This window comes from Phyllopteryx taeniolatus, chromosome 18, assembly GCF_024500385.1.
Source record: "Phyllopteryx taeniolatus isolate TA_2022b chromosome 18, UOR_Ptae_1.2, whole genome shotgun sequence".
NCBI classification, from domain to species: domain Eukaryota; kingdom Metazoa; phylum Chordata; class Actinopteri; order Syngnathiformes; family Syngnathidae; genus Phyllopteryx; species Phyllopteryx taeniolatus.
In genome coordinates this window covers 3,994,008-4,019,384 of record NC_084519.1, presented here as the reverse complement: position 1 = coordinate 4,019,384, position 25,377 = coordinate 3,994,008, and the positions used below count along the sequence as shown (strand labels likewise).

At 43.8% G+C, this 25,377-nt stretch overlaps 3 protein-coding genes across 7 annotated transcripts in view; 1 reads left to right on the top strand and 2 right to left on the bottom strand.

Moving 5' to 3' along the window:
* The window catches only part of pnocb (prepronociceptin b), a 43,940-nt gene extending 40,884 nt beyond the window's left edge, over nt 1–3,056 (bottom strand). Inside the window, exon 1 of the mRNA XM_061753290.1 lies at nt 2,930–3,056. The gene's annotated coding sequence lies outside the window, so the exon portion shown is untranslated. The remainder of the gene's footprint in view (nt 1–2,929) is intronic.
* A 3,477-nt stretch (nt 3,057–6,533) lies between these two features.
* si:ch211-63o20.7 (Serine/threonine-protein kinase pdik1l-B-like) lies at nt 6,534–24,608 on the top strand. Of its 2 annotated transcripts, none has more exons than XM_061753285.1 (4): nt 6,534–6,684; nt 7,688–8,391; nt 17,610–17,835; nt 23,476–24,608. In XM_061753285.1, exons 2-4 carry the CDS (start codon nt 7,699–7,701, stop codon nt 23,712–23,714), a joined length of 1,158 nt encoding a protein of 385 aa, XP_061609269.1. In that variant the 5' UTR covers nt 6,534–6,684; nt 7,688–7,698; the 3' UTR covers nt 23,715–24,608. The 2 variants fall into 2 exon arrangements, with proteins under 2 accessions (XP_061609269.1, XP_061609268.1); XM_061753284.1 differs by having other exon boundaries at nt 6,534–6,690.
* Nucleotides 16,026–25,377, bottom strand: part of elp3 (elongator acetyltransferase complex subunit 3) — a 49,767-nt gene continuing 40,415 nt past the window's right edge. The window contains exons 16-17 of one of the 4 annotated variants that reach the window (XR_009785348.1): nt 17,735–17,860; nt 16,026–16,406 (exon numbers count right to left, since the gene is read on the bottom strand). The gene's annotated coding sequence lies outside the window, so the exon portion shown is untranslated. Of the gene's footprint in view, nt 16,407–17,568; nt 17,861–25,377 lie in introns of all 4 variants that reach the window. The other 3 variants (XR_009785347.1, XR_009785349.1, XR_009785350.1) reach the window with 3 other exon arrangements.

Below are 25,377 nucleotides of genomic sequence, written 5' to 3'. Positions count from 1 at the left end.
CGTCTATTTCTAGTCAGAACTTCTCAACCTCGGACACCAGCTCGGGCTCCTTCTCTGCCAGAGAGGTGACATTCAGCATCCCCAGAGCCAGTTTCTGTAGCTGGGGATTGGACCGCCAAAGTCCCCGCCTTCAGCCGCCACCCAGCTTGCTACGCACCAACCCCCTTAGCCCCTCCCACAGGTGGTGAACCATTGGGAAGGGGGACCCACGCTGCCTGTTCGGGCAGCCCATGGGTGCAGGCCCGGCCACCGGTGACCCACGTCTGGGCAAGGGAAACTGAAGTCCATTTATGTTATTCATCATAGGGGGACATTTGAGCCGTGCTTTATCTGGTCCCTCACCTAGAACCTGTTTGCCATTGGTGACCTTACTAGGGGCGTAAAGCTCCAGACAACTTACCTCCTAGGATCATTGAGACACACAAACCCCACCACCACAATAAGGTGACGGGTCAGGCAGGGGGGGAACACAAGATGAGATTTTTAATTATTTGCTTTTATTTGTTTCTATGCCTGTCCTTCGATATGTGTCTTTATGTGAAAAAGAGGGACCGCTGTACTGTGCTGAAATAATATCACTAACATCACTGATTAATCGACTTCGACTCAACTCTTATCACATTATGGTTGACTACCAAAAAAATCTTTAGTCCTTCAAAACCTAGTACAAATAAAGTCTTCCCTCAAGTAGATGCCTCCTTTACATAAATGTCTGGTACGAGCTGCAGTAAATGTACACCCCCGGTCATTATTTGAGGGAATACGGTAATCATCATCAATACTTGCCTGTACAAAACAGCAATTATGACTTCAGTGGTGTTACCAAAACACCACACGTCAACTCCTTTTTTTAAACTTAAGCTGATGTTAGCGCCCTGTAAAAGCGTGAATGCTCGTTGTGCACCTGTTGGAGGTTGATAGTGATGGCTGAATCACTTATATAGACAAGAGCCCTCACTGCAGCTCAGATAAGAAGCACAGAAGAGCAAGCGGCCGTTTGTAGGTCTGCCTGTCATTGATATCGCCGGTGTCCATGGCCTAGCCACTCGACGCTTCCTCTGGTGGCCAAGACCGTGATTAGCTTGACAACAGTAAGAGTGAAGCTGAACTCGGCACTGTGCCACTAAGACCTTCTCAGTCTAGCCACATGGCAGTGTGACAAGCATGATGCCAATAAGATCTTGTAAAATGTTTTTTGTTCCTTCATATAAATCTGCGGGAGGTTTCATCACAGATTGCTGTTTTGTTGCTGCTGTTGAGGTTTTTGTCATTTATCGCAGTTACACAATAACCACTAATACATGCTTTTTTAGACAGGATAATATTATTTATATAATCATAATGATTTTGAAAAATACTTATTTAGGCATGCAGCTCAAACAGTTCCAAACATGTTGCCAACAAACCCAGAGCTGTCGTGATACTGTTATTATCTGCACGGATTAGAAACACAAATAGCCTTACATAGGAATGTGTAATTGCTTTGCAGGCTGGTGTGTCACAACATTAAAGCTCTAGAAAGTAGCACAGTCAAGGATACGATGACGTATTCACAGGTTATTATTAGGGGTTTGCGGATTTAATTCTTAAACACATTTTATGACATAAATTTAGTAGGAAATCATGCGAAAAATTAAAATAATTTACATCATCCAAGGGATGCAAATGAGGATCAAAATGGGGGATCTAAATGATTTGCGGAGTTGTACAATACATCCATCCATCCATTTTCAACACCGCTTATTCTGGTTAGGGTCGCGGGGTGCTGGAGCCTATCCCAGCTGACTTCGGGCGAAAGGCGGACTACACCATGAACTGGTTGCCAGTCAATCACAGGGCACATATAGACACGGACTACCATTCGCACTCACATTCATACCGTCACTGAGCGGGAACTGAACCCACGCTGACCGCACTAAAGTCAGGCGAGTGTAACATCAGTGATGCTGTACAATTCAGAATTGGCCAAAATCAGGAGAAGAAAAATACACTTCCAAAGTCACTCAAAGCTTCAGATTTAATGGCGAGTGCATTGCATAAAAAATGTGTACCTCACAGGACCTCAGTTCAACGAAGATTAACTGTGGGTGACATACTTTTTCTTTGGCTTTTTACAAGAAACAAACAATAAAGTTTATGAATTTGAACATTAAATATTGTGTCTTTGTTGTGTATATCCATCCATTTTCTGTACCGCTTATCCTCACTAGGGTCACGGGCGTCCTGGAGCCTATCCTAGCTATCTTTGGGCGAGAGGCTTGGTACACCCTGAACTGGTCGCCAGCCAATCGCAGGGCACACATAAACAGACAACCATTTGCACCTATGGGCAATTGAGTTTTCAATCAATCTTCCATGCATGTTTTTGGGATGTGGGAGGAAACCGGAATGCCCAGAGAAAACCCACGCAGGCACAGGGAAGAACATGCAAACTCCACACTGGCAGGGCCGGGATTTGAAACCCGGTCCTCAGAACTGTGAGGCAGATGTGCTAACCAGTCATTCACCGTGCCGCCCTTGTGTATATACGGGTTGAAAATGATTTGCAAATCACCGCATAATGTTTTTACGTTTTACACAATGTCCCAAGTTCCTTGGAATTGTGGTTGGTCCTTTTAGAATCAAATTGATTAATTTTACATTCCTGTTTAATTTGTGGTTTGTTGGCCACTAAGCAATTATGCCACTCAAAGACTCACCTCAAATTGTGTTACAGTATGTGTGCACTGTGCTACACAAAAGTCTGAAAAAGAAACAGCATTGGAGACGTGAACTATATTTATAGAATAACGGCAAGATGTCGCAACACGAGACAAGACTAATGGCATTGAGACGTAAACGTGGGCCAAATGTTATTTGGGAATGAACACAAAACAGTAACACTGCTGAAAAAGTAAATGAAATTCATACTATTACAACTAATACTCACCTGTGGACTTCGTGTGGAGGTCCTTGTGTGCTCTCCATCTTGTCCAACTGAGGTGATTACCTGCCCAGTTCCACAATTCGACCTATTGCTGTGTGACCAGGGAGCATCTCTGCAGTGGCTTTTGCCTATAAAGACAATTGCATTTTCATTATAGGGGAAACACACACCTATCTCATATGAATGCACTGCATCAACCACCCCAAAAACGTTGAATAGAGTGTAGACATTCAGGGAAGCACACAGCAGTACTCAGTGTGTTTGCATTGAAGATAATTTCTTTTCATTGCGAGCTCATAGTGGCCAAGGGGCATCTAAACCAGGAGGTACACTTCATTTCTTGCAATAGGAAATATTCAAACTGGGAATGCATACCAGCAGTCTCACATTATAAACATATTGGGAATGTAATAGAAAGAAATAAGGATGCCGTTGGCAATAAAAGCATGGGTCCCAAAGAGGACAATTTTCACTTTAATGTGGTGGTGACTGTTGTGAAATGTATGACAGTATAGCAGGAGGGTGTTTATTGATGTTCGGCCTGTGTTGGGGGAGGGGGGCTCAGGAGAGACCATTTCAGGATTAAACGGGAGGGCGTTGACCTCAATCAAGGAAATAATTACTGTTGCCCTTCCTATTGCTGGACTCTTTAATTAGCCAACAAAGCTCCCACAGAAACACAGTGAGTCAGAAAACAGGGGTGATTACAGTTTAAATTTCTATTGAATCCATTAACATCTTTTCAGAAAGCTTGTCATATTGGATTTTTTTTTTTTACCGGAAATTCAATTCCTCATTCTTGGTTTGTTTCCCCCACAAAATATCTCCCTAATAAAGGCCCCCAACTTGAATGCACATTCTGTATATTGGAGCCACCGGCTGCGTCTGTCAGTGGGTGACATATGATAATACAATAAAGGGCATTTGCTTCAACATAAAAACAAGTCAAGTGTGACTGACTTCATCCTGCCCAAGTAATGAAGACTATTCAAGATTAGCATCACTGATAGAAGCGATGGATCACAAATGCACACACACACACACGTACACGCGCAAACACACACACACACACACATGCACCACGTGTTATCTGTGTTACCGCTCTTTCACCGACAACCTTAGAAAATAATGCAGTATTCATATTGTGTGTGTGCGACTGCAGCAATTGTGCCTTGTATATTTGTCAAACTGTATTAAGGAGACTATTGTGGGTTTCGTGTCGATCCATATCATTAATATTTTTACCATTATCAATGAATTCCCATCAGTAGAAAAAACGAAAAATTGAACACGTTTCATTCAGTGTCTTGTGGAGCTAAAATAGACTGTACTCTAAAAGCTAAAATAGAATATACTCAGGCTTCCTCCCACCTACTATGTTCATCGATGACTCTAAATTGTCTTTAGGTTTTAATATGAGTGTGAATGGTTGTTCGCACGCAAGTGGCTGCTGACCAGTCCAGGGGGTACCAGAATTCGTTAGCAGCTTCTCGGGCACCCAGGAATTGTGTCAACTGATTTTACCAAGAATCCTTGTGGGATGGAAGACATAACGTCTTACATTCATCCTTCAAGTTCTTTCGAAGTCTTTGGTTTAGTACAGTAGACTTGCTCCTTTACCAACCCCAAAGAAAAAAGTCACAATTTGTTAAGTCAGGACTGTTGGCTGCCCACTCATAGACCACGGTGATCCATATTGTACATCTCCCGGTAACGTGGGCATTCAGCCATTTACGAACAACAATAGCAAAAGGAAGAAGGAACCCATGAAAAATCAAATCTTCCACATTCTCCCCACCACTTTTAATTGGCTACATTTAATCTTGTATCATGGTAGTATACCTTTTGGCATTTATGGTTTCACAAACAATGAATGGACACACAATACTGCCCACACACCGTTATTGGAATTCTCATACATTAAAGAAAAAATAAAACCACTAATATATGAAAAGAATGCTCATGAAATTATCTTTCATTTAACAACAAATAAAAAAATGATGTGCGGCACGGTGGACGACTGGTTATAGCGTCAGCCTCACAGTTCGGAGGACCCGGGTTCAATCCCCGGCTCCGACTGTGTGGAGTTTGCATGTTCTCCCCGTGCCTGCGTGGGTTTTCTCCGGGCACTCCGGTTTCCTCCCACATCCCAAAAACATGCATAAATTGGAGACTTTAAATTGCCCGTAGGTGTGACTGTGAGTGCGAATGGTTGTCTGTTTGTATGTGCCCTGCGATTGGCTGGCAACCAGTTCAGGGTGTACCCCGCCTCCTGCCCGATGACAGCTGGGATAGGCTCCAGCACGCCCGCGACCCTAGTGAGGAGAAGCGGCTCAGAAAATGGATGGATGGAAAAAAATGATACAAATTTGAATGCATAAATAATTAATAAGTATTTTATAATAGGGAATTACTTTCCAATCACCCTGTAGTATACTGTAGAGGTGTCAAACTCATTTTCAGGGGCCACATTCACCTTGACTTGATCTCAAGTGGGCCGGACCAGTATATTCATGGACTAATTAGCTATAAATAATTAACATTTTTGATGCAAATAATTACAAGTACATTTGGAATATATTCACATTTATTGATTATTATGTTGCTGCAAATCTTGTTTCAAATCATATGAGCAATCTGAAAGGTTTTAACAAAAAAGAGTGCAATTTCAACAATTTCATGAAACATTGTTTTCATTTACATGTGCAACATCCAGACCACAGTGGATCTATACAATGTACTTACCTTTTATAAAATAACTTGTTACGATCTAGAAATCAATTTATTATTGGCTGACAAACAGTTTAGGGTGTAACCCGCTTCTCGCCCGAAGATAACTGGGATGGGCTCCAGCACGCCCTGGCGACCCTAGTGAGGATAAGAGGTACAGAAGATGGACGGATAGATGGAAATTTCTACATCCATCTGGAAATCTTGACAACCTCAACTGACTCATCGCACCATACAAACAAAAGTGGGAACTTTTTAGAATTAACGTTTTATTCTATCACCACGGGCCAAATTGGACCCCTTTACGACCCGGTTCTGGCCCACAGGCCGTAGGTTTGACACCACTGGTATACTGTATGTATTATAACTATAGTATAGTACATACAGTACACCAGGAGTTTCCCAACCTTTATTGGGATCCCGACCGAATGTAAAATGTGTACACACATTTTTACATAAAAAAAACAAAATGGCTAGCAATAATGTTTCGTTTTGTTTTGTTTCTTCTGCTATCTAACGGAATAGCATTTAATTGTTTTGCCTGGCATTGATAGCTGAACAAACATATATCTGTAATTTATAAATGCATGAATGAATAATTGCTGGAAAAATTAAGTACAATAATTTCCCGCGGCACCCCTGGTGTTCTCTCACGGCACACAAATGTGCCACTGCCACGGCACCCTGGTTTGGAATCATACTTTACTGTACTGTACTCGTAAATGCCAAGGAGGAATTTTCAAAAACCTCAATTCCCATACGCCACAGACTGAAGCCATTGTGATTGGCTGAAAACAATTCAAATCATATTTCACCCCGCTCTGAAATGGCCAATCAAAACACACAGCTGAATTTATGCGTCCAATCACGATTCGCATGCACTCTGCGCGCGACGGTCGAATGCGGAAGTAACCTAGTAATGTTTTGCTGCTTTTTCACGGAAATGTGCAACTAATTCGCTGATATAATGCCACGAGGGAGGCTTACAACTTTTTCAAGTTAACTCGTTGGTGGTTATTCAAACAAATGTGAGGGTAAGTTTGAATTATTATCAATGTGTCGCATTGACATATCGTGCCGCCGTGTTTGTGTCTTCAGTTCAACCATATGGTCTGCTGTAGATTTAAAGACATTCGGTCAAGCGCTGTGTTGTTAAACGCCATATTGAGTCCAGTTTAACTTTTTTTTTTACATTTTTTAATATATTTTTTTTTACTTCGAAGCCCTCGTTTAGCTACATAATAACCATACGTGTGTGAATGCTGAGACGGTAGCTGTCACAACAGCGCTATCAAACTTCAATTGTTTTTCATTGCAATATTTACCATGATGGTGACTTTACTGCTGTGTTGGTCGAGGGTAGTGAATAGTGGTGGACTACAGCGCCTTCTAACTTCTGTACAAAATGGTGTTACACGTCGCAGTACGCACATTGTGATACAGTATATAATCCTCTAAATAGTGTGTTGTAATGCACACATATCAAACTCCAGTCCCGGGGGCCAGATCTGGCACACCACAGCATTTCATGTGGCCGGCTGAAGCAAATCCTATGCATGTACTTTGTTTTCCCGTTAAAGTGTATACCAAAATGGAAAATTGTCTTCATTTTATGTTGCAATAGTGTGATTTTTTGTTTTGTTTTTGTTTGTTTGGTTGTTTGTTTTTGTTACCAACCGTCTTTTTAAAATAAACAAACTGTTTTAATTGAATTATGATTTCAAAAGTAGCTATTTATAATTTTTTGTGTGTGCATGTAATATGATAAGGTGATTAAACATTTAAATTATTTCACAATCAAAACAACCATCTGAGGAAAACCATAACTACAATGTGGTCCATGACAAAAATGAGTTTGAAACCCCTGCTGAGTCTAATTTATCAACCAGCGTGTCAGTTATTGGATTTTTCGGCATCCTCTCTGAATTTATTAAGTGTAATTTGTACAAAGATCACGTTTAAATGTACGTGTAAAGATATATCATTAAAATGTGTATGTAGTATTTTACTTGTGTCATCCTTGTACAACAGGCCTGTGAGACATGGAGGAGCTCTACACTTTAGAAAAGGAGGTAGGGCGAGGCAGCTATGGCGTGGTCTTTGAGGGTCATATAGCCAAAACAGGAAAAAAGGTGGCTATTAAGCATCTGCCCTGCAGGGACCCGGAATGCATTGAACTGTACTTGCAAGAACTGTGGGCCATGAGAGCCACAGCCAAGAACCATGTCAACATTATTGCACTCCATAGCAGCCTCCTGCAGACGGGACAGAGGAGTTTGAAGCCCCTAAGAAAGGGGAAGCTGCCTTTACAGCTAGTTGAAAGTGTGCTAAAAGGAAGTGTTGGTCAAGATAGAGGTTCTCAGTCTAACCCTCGAAGGAGGACTAACGCTGTGTCCAGACTTCAAGACAGGACCAACTCTCCTCCATCAAACTCACCCTACTCTTTAACTCCACAAAGACCTCCAAAAAGAGCCAGGAAAAGGCCATCCCAGAGAGGGGACGAGCAGCCGGGATCCATGCGCTGCTCGGCCTTGTGGCTCGTGATGGAGTACTGTGACGGAGGTGACTTGAATCAGTATCTGCTCTCCAGGCCACTGGACGCCCATGGCAACCACAGTGTGGTGCAGCAGCTCAGCAGTGCCGTAGCCTTCCTGCATAACCTTGGTATAATCCATCGAGACCTAAAGCCTGACAATGTGCTTGTCAGTGTTACACCGAGTGGTCCTATTTTTAAGGTAGGTCCTACAATTCTCTAATTGGATAAATAGCTACCTATGCATCCATCTTTCTCACTTTTGCTATCAGCTTGGACTGCAACAAAACACAGTTGGGAAAAAAACAGTTGTAGTTCATGCTTCATCTGAAGCTGTGTGATACGGACAAAATTAAATATCCCAATATAAGTAATTTTATATCCCAATATGTATCCTGATATAATATTTTCCTTAAAATTACATGAAATTAATGGAAATGTTCTCTGATCTTTTCTCCATTTATTGATAAAATCCTTATTTTATATAGACCACACAATGAAATGAATAAAAGATTAATAAAAATACAAAAAAAATATCCAGTGGCCAAATACATACCTTTCAAAGTATCTGGTAGTACAACAACTTTTCAAGGGATGCAGTAAAGTGCAAATAATTAAGATGAATACAACACAGAGTTTGAAGACACTAGAATGCCTACCATTAATGCAGTTAAAGTATTACTAAGCGGAGGAAGAAATTACAGGATTTCATCAGGAGCGAAAAGGTAAATCTAACGATATAAACGATAGAGGATTTGTTATCGTATCTTCGATACACTGTACAGACCCTTTCCAAAAAAATTTCATATCATGGAAAAGTTTTTTTTATTTCCATAATTCCATTCAAAAAGTTAAACTTTCATAGATTATAGATTCAGGGCCCACAATTTAAACAATTTCAAGTATTTATTTGATTAAAAATAATCAAATACTTGAAATTGTTTGGGCTTTTGGGCATTCCAGCGCATAAAACCCACGAAATCAGGAATTCAAAAAATTAGAATACTCTGAACAAATCACCATTTACTTCTCAGTTTTTCTAGAAAAATAATAATAAATTAGGGTCACATTTAATCAATCAAAATATGGTACTTTCAAAACGATATGTTAATCTTCAATACTTGGTTGGGAATAACTTTGCTTTAATCAATATCTCGATGTGCCGTGGCGGTGAGGCAATCAGTCTGTGGCATGCCTGGGAGTGATTGAAGCCCAAATTTTCTCGATGCTTGCTGTCAGTTCTTCTTTGTTTTTGGGTCTGGTGCCCCTCATTTTCCTCCTGATAATACCCCATCCACTCCTGGAGCCGTCACCTTATCGTGGTGGAGGGGTTTGTGTGTCCCAATGAGGCGAGGAGCTAAGTTGTCTGGGGCTTCACGCCCCTAGTAGGGTCACCCATGGCAAACAGGTCCGAGGTGAGGGACCAAAGAAACCACAGCAAAAAGAACCCTATGGTGAATATTATAAATGGATTTAGGTTTCCCTTGCCCGGACACAGGTCACCGGGGCCCCCTTCTGCAGCCAGGCCTGGAGGTGGGGCTCGAAGGCGAGTGCCTGGATGCCGGGCCTGCACCCATGGGGCCCAGCCGGGCACAGCCCGAAAGCGTAACATGGAGCCCCCTTCCCGTGTTCTGTAAATTGACTGTCTGTTGTCGTACTAGAGCGGCTCAAACTACCGGAGACAAATTCCTTGTGTGTTTTTTGGACATACTTGGCAAATAAAGATGATTCTGATTCTGATGGGCTCACGACCAGTGGGAGTGGCCATAGGGGTCGGGTGCAGTGTGAGCTGGGCGGTGGCCGAAGGCAGGGACCTTGGCGATCTGATCCCCGGCTACATAAGCTGACTCTAGGGACGTGGAATGTCACTTCTCGGGCAGGGAAGGAGCCCAAGCTGGTGTGTGAGGTCAAAAAGTTCCGACTGGATATAGTCGGGCTTGCCTCAACACACGGCTTGGGCCCTGGTACCAGTCCTCTTGAGAGGGGTTGGACTCTCTTCCACTCTCGAGTTGGCCACGGTGATAAGCGCCGAGCAGGTGTGGGTATACTTGTTGCCCCCCCCCCCCCACCCCCGGCTCGGCGCCTGTATATTGGGGTTCAGCCCGTTGGACGAGAGGGTAGCCTCCCTCTGCCTTCGGGTGGCCTGACTGTTGTTTGTGCCTATGCACCAAACAGCAGTTCAGAGTACCCACCCTTTTTGGCGTCCTTGGAGGGGGTGCTGGAGAGCGCTACCACTGGGGACTCCATCGTTCTGCTGGGGGACTTCAATGCTCACGTGAGCAATGACATTGAGAACTGGAAGGGCGTGATTGGAAGGAATGCCAACACCTCACCCCCCAACCCCCCAGATCAGAACCCAAGCGGTGTTCTGTTATTGGACTTCTGTGCTCACCACAGATTGTCCATAATGAACATCATGTTCAAGAATAAGGATGTCCACACGTGGCACCAGGACACCCTTGGTCGCAGTTCGATGATCGACTTTGTGGTTGTGTCATTGGACTTGCGGCCGCATGTCTTTGACACTTGGGTGAAGAGAGGGGTGGACCTGTCAACCGATCACCACCTGGTAAGTTGGCTCTGAAGGAAGGGGAAGATTCCGATCTGACCTGGCAGGCCCAAATGTATTGTGAGGGTCTGCTGGCAAAATACCCTATCAGAAGGAGTTTCAACTCCCACCTCCGACAGAACTTTGCTCATGTTCCGGGGGAAGCGGGGGACATTGAGTCCGAGTGGACAATGTTCCGTGCCTGCATTGCTGAGGCGGCCAAACAGAGCTGTGGCCGTAAGGTGGTCGGTGCCTGTCATGGCGCCGATCTCCGAACCCATTGGTGGGCACCAACAGTGAGGGAGGCCGTCAAGCTGAAGAAGGATTCCAATTGGGCCTTTTTGGCCAGTGGGCAGCTGATGGGTACTGGCTGGCCAAACGGAATATAGCTTTGGTGGTCGCTGAAGCAAAAACTCAGGCGTGAGAGGAGTTCGGTGAGGCCATGGAGAAAGACTTACGGACGGCTTTGAGGAAATTCTGGTCCACCATCTGGCGTCTTAGGAGGGGGAAGCAGTGCACCATCAACACTGGTAAGGTCTATTCACGGGTGCTGGAGAGAATGGGCCGCCGGGAAGTCGAATCTCAGATTCAGGGGGAGCAGTGACGTTTTAGTCCTGGCCGTGGAACAGTGGACGAGCTCTACCTCGGCAGGGTCCTCGAGGGTGCATGGGAGTTCACCCAACCAGTCTACATGTGTTTTGCGGACTTGGAGAAGGCGTTAGACTGTGTCCCTCGGATAGTCCTGTGGAGGGTGCTTCAGGAGTATGGGGTACTGAACCCCCGATACGGGCTGTTTGGTCCCGGTACGACCAGTGTCAGAGTTTGGTCCGCATTGCCGGCAGTAAGTCGGACACGTTTTCGAGAGGGTTGGACTCCACCAAGGCTGCCCTTTGTCACAGATTCTCTTCATTCGTTGTATGGACAAAATTTCTAGGTGCAGCCGAGGCATAGAGGGGGTCCGGGCATAAGTATTGCATCTCTGCTTTTTGCAGATGTGGTTCTGTTGGCTTCATCAAGCCGTGATCTCCAACTCTCACTGGAGCGCTTCGCAGCCGAGTGTGGAGCGGCTGGGATGAAAGTCAGCAGCTCCAAATCTGAGACCAGGGTCCTCAGTCGGAAAAGGGTGGTGTGCCCTCTCCTGGTCAGGGATGAGAGCCTGGCCCAAGTGGAGGAGTTCAAGTTTCTTGGGGTCTTGTTCACAAGTGAGGGAAGAATGGAACGAGAGATCGACAGGTGGATCGGTGCAGCGTTTGCAGTGATGCGGACTTTGTATCGGTCCGTTGTGGTGAAGAAGGAGCTTAGCCGAAAGGCGACGCTCTCAATTTACCGGTCGATTTACGTTCCTACCCTCACCTATTGTGAAATTTGTTCCCTCCGTAGGGTGTCTGGCCTCTCCCTTAGAGAGAGGGTGAGAAGCTCTTTTATTCGTGAGGGGCTCAGAGTAAAGCCGCTGCTTTTCCGCATTGAGAGGAGCCAGATGCGGTGGCTCGGGCATCTGATTAGGATTTCTCCTGGGTGGCTCCCTGGTGAGGTGTTACGGGCACGTCCCACCGGGAGGAGACCCCGGGGACGACCCAGGACACGCTGGAATGACTGTGTCTCCCGGCTGGCCTTGGAACGCCTTGGGATCCCCCCGGAAGAGCTAGATGAAGTGGCTGGAGAAAGGGAAGTCTGGGCGTTCCTGCTAAAGCTATTGCCCCCGCGACTCGACCTCGAATCAGCGGAAGAAAATGGATGAATAGATGGATGATGCCCATGGATTCTCAGTGGGGTTTAGATCCGGCAAGTTGACTGGCCCGTCAATCCCTGTGATGGCATGGGCATCAAACTTTTGGTGCTTCTGGCGGTGGGGGCAGGGACCAGGTCTTGCTAAAAGATTAAATCTGCATCTCCATACAGATCCTCAGCAGAAGGAATCATGAAGTCCTCTAAAACATTCTGGTCGACTGTTGCGGTGACCTTAGATTTAAGAAAGCAGAAGGAAAAGAGGGCCTTGGACCACTGGCCAACAGTCCAGTCCTTATTCTCCTTGGTCCAGTTGAGACGCTTCCTACGTTGGCTCAGAAGTGGCTTCACCCGAGGAATCCGACAGTTGTAGCCCATCTCCCAGATGCATCTGAATGTGGTGGTTTTTGAAGCTGTGACTCCCGCCTCATTCCACTCTGATAATCCGCTGAAGCCCACGGTCATCTCTTTTGCTGGTGCATCTTCTCCTGACTTTCCATTCATATGCTTGGATACAGCACTCTGTGAACAGCCAACCTCCTTAACTATGAACCTTTGTGGCTTACCCATCCTATGGAGGGTATCAATGATGGTCTTCTGGCCAGTTGTTGAGTCTGCACTCTTCCCCATATTGAACCCAACTGAGACAATTGAACCAAACTGAAGCAATTTCATGACACCTGGGGAAACCTGTGCAGGTGCTTTGAGTTTAGTGGCTGATTAGTGTGTGACACTCAGTTTAAAACATTTATGGCCTACAAAATGTGGGCTGATTTCTTTACAGTATTCTATTTTTTTTAAATTCCAGATTTTGTGGGTTTTCTGAGCTGGAAGCCCAAATTATGTAAAAATAAACAAATACATATTTGAAATTGTGGGCCCTGAATCTATAACCTATGAAAGTGTAGTTTTTGAATGGAATTATGAAATAAATACACATTTCCATGATATAAATTTTTTTTGGGAAAGGGTGTGTGTATATCATTACATGGGACAGCTCTACTTGAACCTTTTTATGCTTTCATACCCAAATCCATAAACAAGTACCACACTTATAAAATGTATTACTGTATACAAAATTATCACAGATTGAACTATTGTCCTGTTTGGTTTTGTCTGCGCCAAATTGGTCTGAGTTGGTGATTCTAGTGTTGTAACAAAGCGTCCTACCGTATTTACTCAAATGGTGGTGGAACTACTCTAATAGGTGCTGAGCCCCGGTTAATTAGCAAGTGTGCTTTCCACTTTGAACAAATAACTGCCACCCCTCAAAAAGACATCTGCTTTTTTTCCCCTTCAAGAAAGTTTGTAAAGCTGCAGTTGACGGTGGTGTTTGAAGAGCAGAGTATTCTGGAGCAAAAGCAATTAAACATTTCAACATTTACTCCCAAAAGAATACAGATTGGTTAAAGGAAGAAAAAAAAAAAAAAAAAAAAAAAGCACTTGGCTGGCGACTGGTCCAGGGTGTACCCTGCCTCTGTCTGGTAAACTGGGATAGGTTCCAGCTCAATTTACCAATCACCTTGCTGAGAACAAGTGGTATAGAAAATTGATATTTATACTTACGTTATAGTTGTAATTCAGAATTTGGATTATTATATTCAATATGAAAAGTAATAAGTTAAAAAAAAATTACATTCAAATAAATATGTTCAAATAAAAGCAACGCTTTCCCCCTAAGACGGTGTTCCCCAACCTTCTTTGCACCGCGGACCGGTTAGGAGTCGGCATTTTTCTCACGGACCGGCTGTGGTGGGGCGCACGCGCACACACACTCTTGCCTCGGTTCTGCTTCCTCCTTCGCCATTCGTGGTGCGTCCACTGTGGGCGCGACGCAGGAGTGGGGGTCGGAGCTCCTCAATGAGAGTAGACTTTGAACTCTGTAAAAGTACAACCCCAATTCCAATGAAGTTGGGACGTTGTGGTAATAAAAACAGAATACAATGATTTGCAAATCATGTTCAACCTATATTTAATTGAATACACTCCAAAGACATTTAATGTTCAAACTGATAAACTTGATTGCTTTTAGCAAATAATCATTAACTTAGAATTTTATGGCTGCAAAAAGCTGGGACAGGTGGCAAAAAAGACTGAGAAAGTTGAGGAATGCTCCTCAAACACCTGTTTGGAACATCCCACAGGTGAACGGGTGGGTGCCATGATTGGGTATAAAAGGAGCTTCCCTGAATTGCTCAGTCATTCACAAGCAAAGATGGGGCGAGGTTCACCTCTTTGTGAACAAGTACGTGAGAAAATAGTCGAACAGTTTAAGGACAATGTTCCTCAACGTACAATTGCAAAGAATTTAAGGATTTCATCATCTACGGTCCATAATATCATCAAAAGGTTCAAAGAATCTGCAGAAATCACTGCATGTAAGGGGGAAGGCCGAAAACCAACATTGAATGCCCGTGACGGTCAATCCCTCAGGCGGCACACATCAAAAACCGACATCAATGTGTAAAGGATATCACCACATTGGCTCAGGAACACTTAGGAAAACCAATGTCAGTAAATACAGTTCGGCACTACATCCATAAGTGCAACTTGAAACTCTACTATGCAAAGCAATAGCCATTTATCAACAACAACCAGAAACGCCGCTGGCTTCTCTGGACCCGAGCCCATCTAAGATGGATGTTGGATTTATCTTACCCAACATTATAAAAAATAGACACAAAAGGAATGAAGACGCTGGTTTCTTTTTCTCATGAGGAGGGCGTATGGGAGATTGTTCAGATCACAGCCTCTCAACACGCACTAAACAATCCCCCCCCCCTCGCTCCTGCATTTATTTGAAAATAGGAGGGTTTTTCCCAGACATAATGTTCTAAACAATAAGACACAACACAAAACATTGGACCAACACCTGTCACGTCCCCGACCACATCCGATCACGTCCTTGGTCCAGGCGCCCTTCCATCGGATGATGCTGAGTCATCTTTTTGAAGGCGAGACATCTAAAATCGTCCATAATACTAATGCAAGCTAAGCAAATAAATGATAACTTCTAGAATATATTTAACAATGGACTAATGCAAAGTGGAAAAGTGTTCTGTGGTCCGACGAGTCCACATTTCAAATTGTTTTTGGAAATTGTGGACGTTGTGTCCTTAGAGGAAAAGAACCATTGGGATTGTTATTCAGTCCAGACCTGTCTCTCATTGAAAACGTGTGGAAGCGTAAAATAAGACAACGGAGAACCCGGACTGTTGAACAGCTGAAGCTCTACATCAAGCAAGAATGGGAAAGAATTCCACCTGCAAAGCTTCAACATTTAGTGTCCTCAGTTCCCAAACGTTTATTGAATGTTGTTAAAAGAAAAGGTGATGTAACACAGTGGTAAACATAACCCTGTCCCAGCTTTTTTGGAACGTGTTGCAGCCATAAAATTCTAAGTTAATGATTATTTGCTAAAAACAATCAAGTTTATCAGTTTGAACATTAAATATCTTGTCTTTGTAGTGTATTAAAGGAACCTGTGTTTTAAAATCACCTATTAACTCTCGAGGTTCCATGCGTGTACGTTTTCATGAAAGAACTACAATTATAACGACGTGTTAAAAGCCAACCAATTTATTCCTGACAGAGGAGTCTATACATATTTCAGAGCTCTGGGTCCGCAACTACCCCCATCTTAGCCGCAGCAGAGATAGTGTAGCCTGAACAAAACTATCTGTTCCTACCCAGACTTACACAATGTTTGAAAGAAGAACTGGAATTGTCTTTGTCTGATTGGTCCAGGGTCCCTTGACGTCATCGTTGTTATTCAGAATGATGGTCGTTTGCCGCTGTTGCCAGACACTGTCTCAACATTTCTTGCTTCTCATAAAGTTTACAGCAATCCTTTGTAGCCACTGTTATCACAGATGGTCCCTGTGGCCTCCACAGGCACCCTACTGGGAGCTTTCCAGCAGCACACCCCCACACCCTTATCTTCCCTGCAACAAAACACCACTGTTCAAGCACAGACCAGTTAAACAACAATACCATATCACATTAGTATTCAATTAAATATAGGTTGAACATGATTTGCAAATCATTGTATTATGTTTTTATTTATGTTTAAAACAACGTCCCAACTTCATTGGAATTGGGGTTGTAGTTCTGCCTGTGTCGAGCAGCAACCTACAACTGGATCTGTAACAGAGCGGACTTGATACGTGAGAGTTTACTGTTGCGATAAACCCGTATTTTAAGTAGTACTCCTGATATACTGTTGTTTCGTTCGCGAACGAACTGAATTAGTTTATGAAATGATTTCGTTCTTTGAGCTCTCCCGCCGTTAGGCAGCCCGCACGGACCGTAAACAGGAGCATTCGAGCCAGCTGGGACCGGAAACGGAAGCGTTCTGTGCAGTCTCGACGTGTCAATTGAGACGCGCAGCTGGTGCGGCGGCGAAGATCCGGTCAATTTTCAAAATAAAACACATTGACACGCGAATTGCAATACAACAGAAATTATATAATTGGTCATAATTTCTCTGCGGACCGGTGGTTGGGGACGACTGCCCTAACAGACGCTGGCTCTTTGCAGTTGAATAAATAAATGTGCAATACAACTATATGAGGAAATGCAGTCATGAAGTATGGTGCCATATGGTGGACTATCTTCAATCATATAGCTGCCAAATTACCTTTAAGTTGTTATATAGATCAACTATTCAAGATTCGATTTGTTAAAAAAAACGTGTAGTGAGGAGTAGTTCACAAAATAAACCACATTCATTTCCGTTCAGATGGAAATCACATTATAAAATATTAAATTGAAGACTCTAAATTGCCCGTAGGTGTCAATGTGAGTGCGAATGGTTGTTGGTTTGTATGTGCCCTGCGATTGGCTGGCAAGCAGTTCAGGGTGTACCCCGCCTCTCGCCCGAAGATAGCTGGGATAGGCTCCAGCACTCCCGCGACTCTTGTGAGGATAAGCGGCTCAGAAAATGGATGGGTGGAAATACTTCTTTGTTTGAACTACATGGAATACCAGTCATCGTAGATATTGATATTGCTGTCATTTATTTGGTCATTTATCTGGGAGAATAATATGCGTAAATACAAAAACACAACAATATACCCGTACAGCACTTTAAGTCTTTTTGCTTACATAATGCATGTAACAGTGCTATCTTCATGTTCAACCTCTAGGTCGCTGACTTTGGTCTGAGCAAGATGAGTGAGGGCCTAGTGGATGGAAACCTGACCAGGAAGCACTTCTCTTCCACCTGTGGCTCAGACTTTTACATGGCTCCAGAGGTTTGGGGTGGACTGACCTACACAGCCCAGGCAGACATCTTCTCGCTAGGTGTGATGTTCTGGGCCATCCTGGAGAGAATCACCTTCGTGGAGGAAGGTACCACACAGGAACAACTTGGTGAGTCAACAACGAACAGAATTTGCTGTTTAAAAAAAAAAATGTCCAGGATTATACAACATTTATAGTAGTCTTTTCCTGTCACAAGCATGGTAGTACTAGAGTTACATGTAGGGTAATGTTCATCTTGAGCATACCAATTTTTAAAACGTGAACAACCCTACACATGACACGTGTTCTGACTGGCCTTTTTGTGTGGTGTGCTGGAGATAATGGCACACCATCCAGATAACGACAACTGTGAGTCTCCTACCCCAAAACAGATGTTTGTCTAATACCCAAGACTGACCTGTGAGAAGCAACATGGCTCCATAGACTGCTGGAAAATACTAAGTAAAAAAAATTGAAGTTAGGCTACCTATTAGCTTATCTGGTAACTACCACTACAGTTGAATGACTTGGGGGAGACATTATATTCAGCACATTTAACACCAATTACTACTTTATTTGTGTTCGGCAACAGCATGAGTTTCATGTCACTCTGTGTTGACCGCACACATCAGGATTTATGATCGCAAATACTGAACGTGTTAAACCTATTGAATTGTCAGGCCAGACCGTTTTACAAGAAATGGGGAGAAAAATGACTCTTAACACACCCCACACAACAGGATAATCAGTCAAGATAATCTTTCAGAGACATCTGAGAATGAGGCATTTGCTGACTTTGACTGGAAGAAAGGAAATCGGTAGGAGTGTACCCTACTTTACCAGTCAGAGCTCAGAGCTGGGAGATCAAAAATGTGTGCGTGCGTCTGTGTGTTTGTGTGTGATCTCACAGGTCGGTGAAGCAGTGCACTGGCTCGAGTTTGACTCCATTAACTGGCACATATTAAAAGTGTCAGATACTATACATCATGTGTTCGTCAAGCATGGCCGATTAATCGTTAATGTAAATGGCAGCAAGCTGAGGGATGGCTGAACATTTTGAAAAGGGTTTAATGCAGCACTCTCCCTCTTAATTCAAGATGACAGTGTGTGAGTGTGTGTGCACTTGCGTGTGTGCGTGCATGCCTCGTCTTTCCCCAAAAGCACTGTTGCTGTGGGAATCCCAGATAACAATTTGACTGCGATAATAATATTCATTAATTCATTTTACATTAATGAAGATTAATTGAAATTTGACGTTAATGCAAAATGCAGGTGAGCTGGTGTTTTCATTATTATTATTTTTATTTTTTTATTAACCTTGGGGCACTACAGAGTTTCGATGTAACAAGTCCACCCAAAGAAATATGACCTTTATGTTTTGGTCCTATTTTTGCAGAATCCCATGTGGCTGAGCAATCTCTTGAAGAGGCATTTTATACTGTATATAACGGCACAAGGCCCACTTCTGCCCAGTGCTTCACTGTTCCAGCATAATGAAAGGGTTATAAGACACATTGATTTTTGTTTTTGTTTTTTGAAATCAGAAAATCTTCTCAGCCAAAACCAACCTGGTGGTGTTGTGATCTGAACTGGTTTAGTGCCCACAAACGTCCCAGAGTCAGTGATACTCTTATTAGTCTGGATGAAAATGGTGACGATTGGAGGGGGAGAGAGATTTCAGTACCTTCCCAAAGAGGAACAGAGGCAAAATGGAATTTCGCAGATCACAATCCTCTTTGTCAGGCAAATAATAGGAGCGGCAGCTGGAGGCATTTCGCAGACAGATAAAATGCTTTGCAACTTGCTTCTTTCCTTTTTCAATCGTCACACACTTACAGTATTTGACTTGGCAAAAGAATGAGCACGTAGTCGTGGATATTGATATAAAGTCAGTGTTTGGTGCTTTGAGGCTTTTTAAAATTCTACACGCTGCTATGGAATAGGGCAGCACTCTAAAATTCAGTCTAAATGGTGGGCTTTTTGTTTTGACATAAAATCCGCCTCATATCTAAACCATCTTCTTCTTCTTCTTCTTTTCCTTTCGGCTTGTCCCGTTAGGGGTCGCCACAGCGCGTCATCCTTTTCCATGAGAGCCTATCTCCTGCATCCTCCTCTCGAACACCAACTGCCATCATGTCTTCCCTCACGACATCCATCAACCTTCTCTTTGGTCTTCCTCTAGCTCTCTTGCCTGGCAGCTCCATCCTCATCATCCTTCTAACAATATACTCACTCTCTCTCCTCTGGACGTGTCCAAACCATTGAAGTCTGCTCTCTCTAACTTTGTCTCCAAAACATCGAACCTTGGCTGTCCCTCTGATGAGCTCATTTCTAATTTTATCCAACCTGGTCACTCCGAGAGCGAACCTCAACATCTTCATTTCCGCCACCTCCAGCTCTGCTTCCTGTTGTCTCTTCAGTGCCACTGTCTCTAATCCGTACATCATGGCTGGCCTCACCACTGTTTTATAAACTTTGCCCTTCATCCTAGCAGAGACTCTTCTGTCACATAACACACCTGACACCTTCCTCCACCCGTTCCAACCTGCTTGGACCCGTTTCTTCACTTCCTGACCACACTCACCATTGCTCTGGACGGTTGACCCCAAGTAGTTAAAGTCCTCTACCCTTGCCATCTCTTCTCCCTGTAGCCTCATTCTTCCCCCACCACCCCTCTCATTCATGCACATATATTCTGTTTTACTTCGGCTAATCTTCATTCCTCTTCTTTCCAGTGCATGCCTCCATCTTTCTAACTGTTCCTCCAGCTGCTCCCTGCTTTCACTGCAGATCACAATGTCATCTGCAAACATCATGGTCCACGGGGATTCCAGTCTAACCTCATCTGTCAGCCTATCCATCACCACTGCAAAAAGGAAGGGGCTCAGGGCTGATCCCTGATGCAGTCCCACGTCCACCTTAAATTCTTCTGTCACACCGACAGCACACCTCACCGCTGTTCTGCTGCCCTCGTACATGTCCTGTATTATTCTAACATACTTCTCTGCCACTCCAGACTTCCGCATGCAGTACCACAGTTCCTCTCTGGGTACTCTGTCATAGGCTTTCTCTAGATCTACAAAGACACAATGTAGCTCCTTCTGACCTTCTCTGTACTTTTCCATCAACATCCTCAAGGCAAATAATGCATCTGTGGTACTCTTTCTAGGCATGAAACCATACTGTTGCTCGCAAATACTCACTTCTGTCCTGAGTCTAGCCTCCACTACTCTTTCCCATAACTTCATTGTGTGGCTCATCAACTTTATTCCTCTATAGTTGCCACAGCTCTGCACATCACCTTTGTTCTTAAAAATGGGCACCAGTACACTTTTCCTCCATTCCTCAGGCATCTTCTCACGCACTAGAATTCTATTGAACAAGCTGGTCAAAAACTCCACAGCCACCTCTCCTAGATGCTTCCATACCTCCACAGGAATGTCATCAGGACCAACTGCCTTTCCATTTTTCATTCTCTTTAATGCCTTTCTAACTTCCCCCTTACTAATCATTGCCACTTCCTGGTCCACCACACTTGCCTCTTCTACTCTCCCTTCTCTATCATTTTCCTCATTCATCAACTCCTCGAAGTATTCTTTCCATCTACCTAGCACACTGCTGGCACCAGTCAACATATTTCCATCTCTATCCTTAATCACCCTAACCTGCTGCACATCCTTCCCATCTCTATCCCTCTGTCTGGCCAGCCTGTATAGATCCTTTTCTCCTTCTTTAGTGTCCAACCTGCCATACATGTCATCATATGCCTCTTGTTTTGCCTTTGCCACCTCTACCTTTGCCCTGTGTCGCATCTCAATGTATTCCTTTCGCCTCTCCTCGGTCCTCTCAGTGTCCCACTTCTTCTTAGCTAACCGTTTTCCTTGTATGGTTTCCTGTACTGTGAGGTTCCACCACCAAGTCTCCTTCTCTCCTTTCCTGCCAGAAGATACACCAAGTACTCTCCTGCCTGCTTCTCTGATCACCTTGGCTGCAGTGGTCCAGTCTTCTGGAAGCTCTTCCCGTCCACCGAGAGCCTGTATCACCTCTTCCCGAAAAGCTGCACAACACTCGTCCTGTCTCAGCTTCCACCACATGGTTCTCTTCTCTGCCTTTGTCTTCCTAATTTTCCTCCCCACCACCAGAGTCATCTTACACACCACCATCCTATGCTGTCTAGCCACACTCTCCCCTACCACTACCTTACAGTTGGTAACCTCCTTCAGATTACATCGTCTGCACAAGATGTAATCCACCTGTGTGCTTCTACCTCCGCTCTTGTAGGTCACCCTATGTTCGTGCCTCTTCTGGAAAAAAGTGTTCACTACAGCCATTTGCATCCTTGTTGCAAAGTCTACCACCATCTGTCCCTCCAAGTTCCTTTCCTGGATACCATACTTACCCATCACTTCTTCATCACCCTTATTACCTTCACCAACATGTCCATTACAATCTGCACCAATTACGACTCTCTCTCTGTCTGGGATGCTCAGAACTACATCATCTAGCTCCTTCCAGAATTTCTCTTTCACCTCATATCTAAACCATATAGAGCACAATATACTGTAGTATTTAGCATTAATATAATCCATCCATTTTCTGTACCGCTTCTCCTCACAAGGTGGGTGTGCTGGAGCCTATCCCAGCTATCTTCGGGCGAGAGGCGGGGTACACCCTGAACCGGTCGCCAGCCAATCGCAGGGCACATGGAAACAAACAACCATTCGCACTCACACTCATACCTATGGGCAATTTAGAGTCTTCAATCAAGCTACCACGCATGTTTTGGGCATGTGGGAGGAAGCCGGAGTGCCCGGAGAAAACCCAGGCAGGCACGGGGAGAACATGCAAACTCCACACAGGCGAGCCCGGGATTTGAACCCCGGTCCATAGAACTGTGAGACAGATGTGCTAACCAGTCGTTCACCGTGCCGCCAGCAAAATATAATTGATATCACAAAAGCCTGGCATTTGATCAAGGGTGTGTAGATGATTTCTGTACTCAAGTACAAAAATAAAAAGAATGAAATGAATGTTTACCATCAATTATGTTCATTTTGATAATTTGGCAGTTGGCACAAAAAAAAAAAAGTTACCTGCTCATAAGTTCCCCACGTTCATCCGGTTACATATTGAGGGAAAAAATTACATGTCGTTGCTTTTTTTTAATTTATTTATTTTTTCAACCAAGAGCTAGCTTGCTTGTTTCTAGCTTTTCTGGTATCAAAACAACATGTTCCCATAGCTTTGCTAATATTGCCCCATATTCTCCCATTGGTGCGTACTGTCACTCTGTATTTTACGCGCCTGGCTTGCGCGTTTTCAAGGTACGCGGATAATCCGGTCATGACTTCTGACACCACCCAGCACGCGTCCCCGGCTAATTTGCATGTAATGGCTTGAGAGGCGCGACTCCAATTTAAGTCTGCAAGAGGGTAGAATTCCCGGAATGTGGACTTTTCCCGAAGACCATTGAAATCCATCTAGGAAATATGTCACACTTAAAATGTGAAATTCACCCCCGAGCTGATATCCGGAGGTTAGGCATCCATTCCCAGTGAGACGTGGGTACCGCTTGTCGAACAGGCTACTTAGAAGGAGCATATGTTTTTGTATTCTCTCATCTCCATTGAATAAATGTTGTACAATTACATAGACAAAATATGTGTACTTTGGGTCAGAAGAACAACAAAAATGAATCACAGTGGTTACATTCGGACCGGAAGCTCCAGCCTGTGATGATTTAATGTTTTTTTTTTTTTTACCCTTTAGGTGCTTACGTGTGTAAGGGTCGCTGGTTGATGCCACTTGGTGAAGCTTTGTGGGAGAACGCTGATCTCCAATTGTGTATTCCCATGAAGTGGAAGAGAGCAGCCCCGCTGCCCACCCCTCCCGGCCCAGCGATGTGTGGCCTGCTTTTCGACATGCTCTCCTCAAACCCGGATTCCCGGCCCACAGCGGACCAGCTGGAGTCCAGAGTGCGCAGCGCTCTGAAAGAGGACTCTCACTGAGACAAAGCACTCCTAATGGCCACAGCCAGCACGTGGAAACATTTCCTGTGGACCCAACCGACTGTGGCGTTTCCTCCATGAGTAAATAATAGTGGAGATAAGAGGGTAAAGCAAGGCCTCCTCAAACAATTCAAGGTGATTATAGCCATTGAAGTGTGGCTGCTTAGCTTTTTGTTAAGAGTCCTGTTGTTGAGCATTCAGGCCCAGCACTTTTTCCAAATACAGGTAAAGTAGTTCGACAGGGAGATGTCATTCTTCGCTTGTCAGATTTCAGTCAATTGCAAAGAGGTGGAAAGTTTCCAGTTAAAGATGCTTATTGGATTGAATGGAGTTTGAAATCCATCTCGTAAACAAATGGCTGAAGGACATTATTCCGCGTGACTCTATCACTTGACATTATTTACTGTTTCATGAGAAAGTAAGAAAATATCTGCCTTTAATCGACAAAACTCCAGCCAATTAGGATTATTTTGAAAAGGATTAATATTGGCCGATAAAATCGGCCAACCGATTAATTAGTCGGGTCCTACTTAAAACTCAAAAGTTTGGCTTGCAACACAAAGCAAAAAATGGTGCAAGAACTGTCTCAAAACTGGAAAAATTAAGTTGCGGCATTCAAATTTCAAGGTACCACTGTATGTCTGTGAAATTGTGTTTATTTAATCAGGGTGATGCAAAAATATATTTACTCCATCTTTAATTTCCCCATTAAGAGCCAATTTTCAAGATGGTAAATCCCAAATTTATTCCATTCATTTCCATAAAATTTTCAACTTTGAAAATTCCCAGAATTTTGCAACCCTAATCACCACCTATGTCAATGCTATCCAAAATGTACAAATATGATATGTTTATATACACGAGTTGCATCATCTACCTTTACAAAGACAATAATGCTAAGTTTTGAATGACTGTCATTTATAACAGTAGTTTCTTTAAAACTGCACTGTGTCATTCTGGGCTATTGGTTGGTTGTTAATGTTATGTAATCACCTTTAGGTATAAGGCAGCAGTTAAGCCATCCATCCATTTTCTGAGCCGCTTATCCTCAATCACCCATTTTCAAAATCGCTTGTTCTCATTATGGTCGCGGGTGAGTGAGAATCTATCCCAGCTGACTTTGGGTTTACACCTATGGAAAATGTAGTGTCTTCAATTAACCTAAAATGCATGTTTTTGGAATGTGGGAGGAAGCTGGAGTACCTGGAGAAAACAAGCAAGCACTGGAAGAACATGCAAACTGCATTTGCTGTTAAGCAAACAAGACTAGAGTGCTGTCTTGCGAGAAAAGCAAACCATTTTGAAGCTGGGAGAAGAGGGAAAATTGATCATAACGATTGCACAAACATTGGGCATAGCCAATACAAAAATTTGGAATGTTCTGAAAAAGAGAAACTACTGGTGTACTAAGCAACAGAAATAGAACAGGTCGGCCAAGGGTATCTTCAGCAGTTGATGACAGAAGCATTGTGAGAGCTGTGAAGAAACACCCAAAGACAACAGTCAGTGACATCACGGCCAACCTCCACAGGGCAGGGGTGATGTTATCACAATCCACTGTTCAAAGAAGACTTGAAGAGAAGAAATATAGAGGCCATACCATAAGATGCAAACCACTCAACAGCAAAAAGAATCGGAAGGCCAGAGATAAGCCTCAAAAGTT

Bases quoted from the DNA above. Each gene is read 5' to 3' on its own strand.
- si:ch211-63o20.7 (XM_061753285.1), top strand. From the start codon at position 7,699: ATGGAGGAGCTCTACACTTTAGAAAAGGAGGTAGGGCGAGGCAGCTAT. The intron at 8,392-17,609 runs GTAGGTCCTACA...TTCAACCTCTAG, and splicing joins CGAGTGGTCCTATTTTTAAG to GTCGCTGACTTTGGTCTGAG. The intron at 17,836-23,475 runs GTGAGTCAACAA...TTTACCCTTTAG, and splicing joins TACCACACAGGAACAACTTG to GTGCTTACGTGTGTAAGGGT.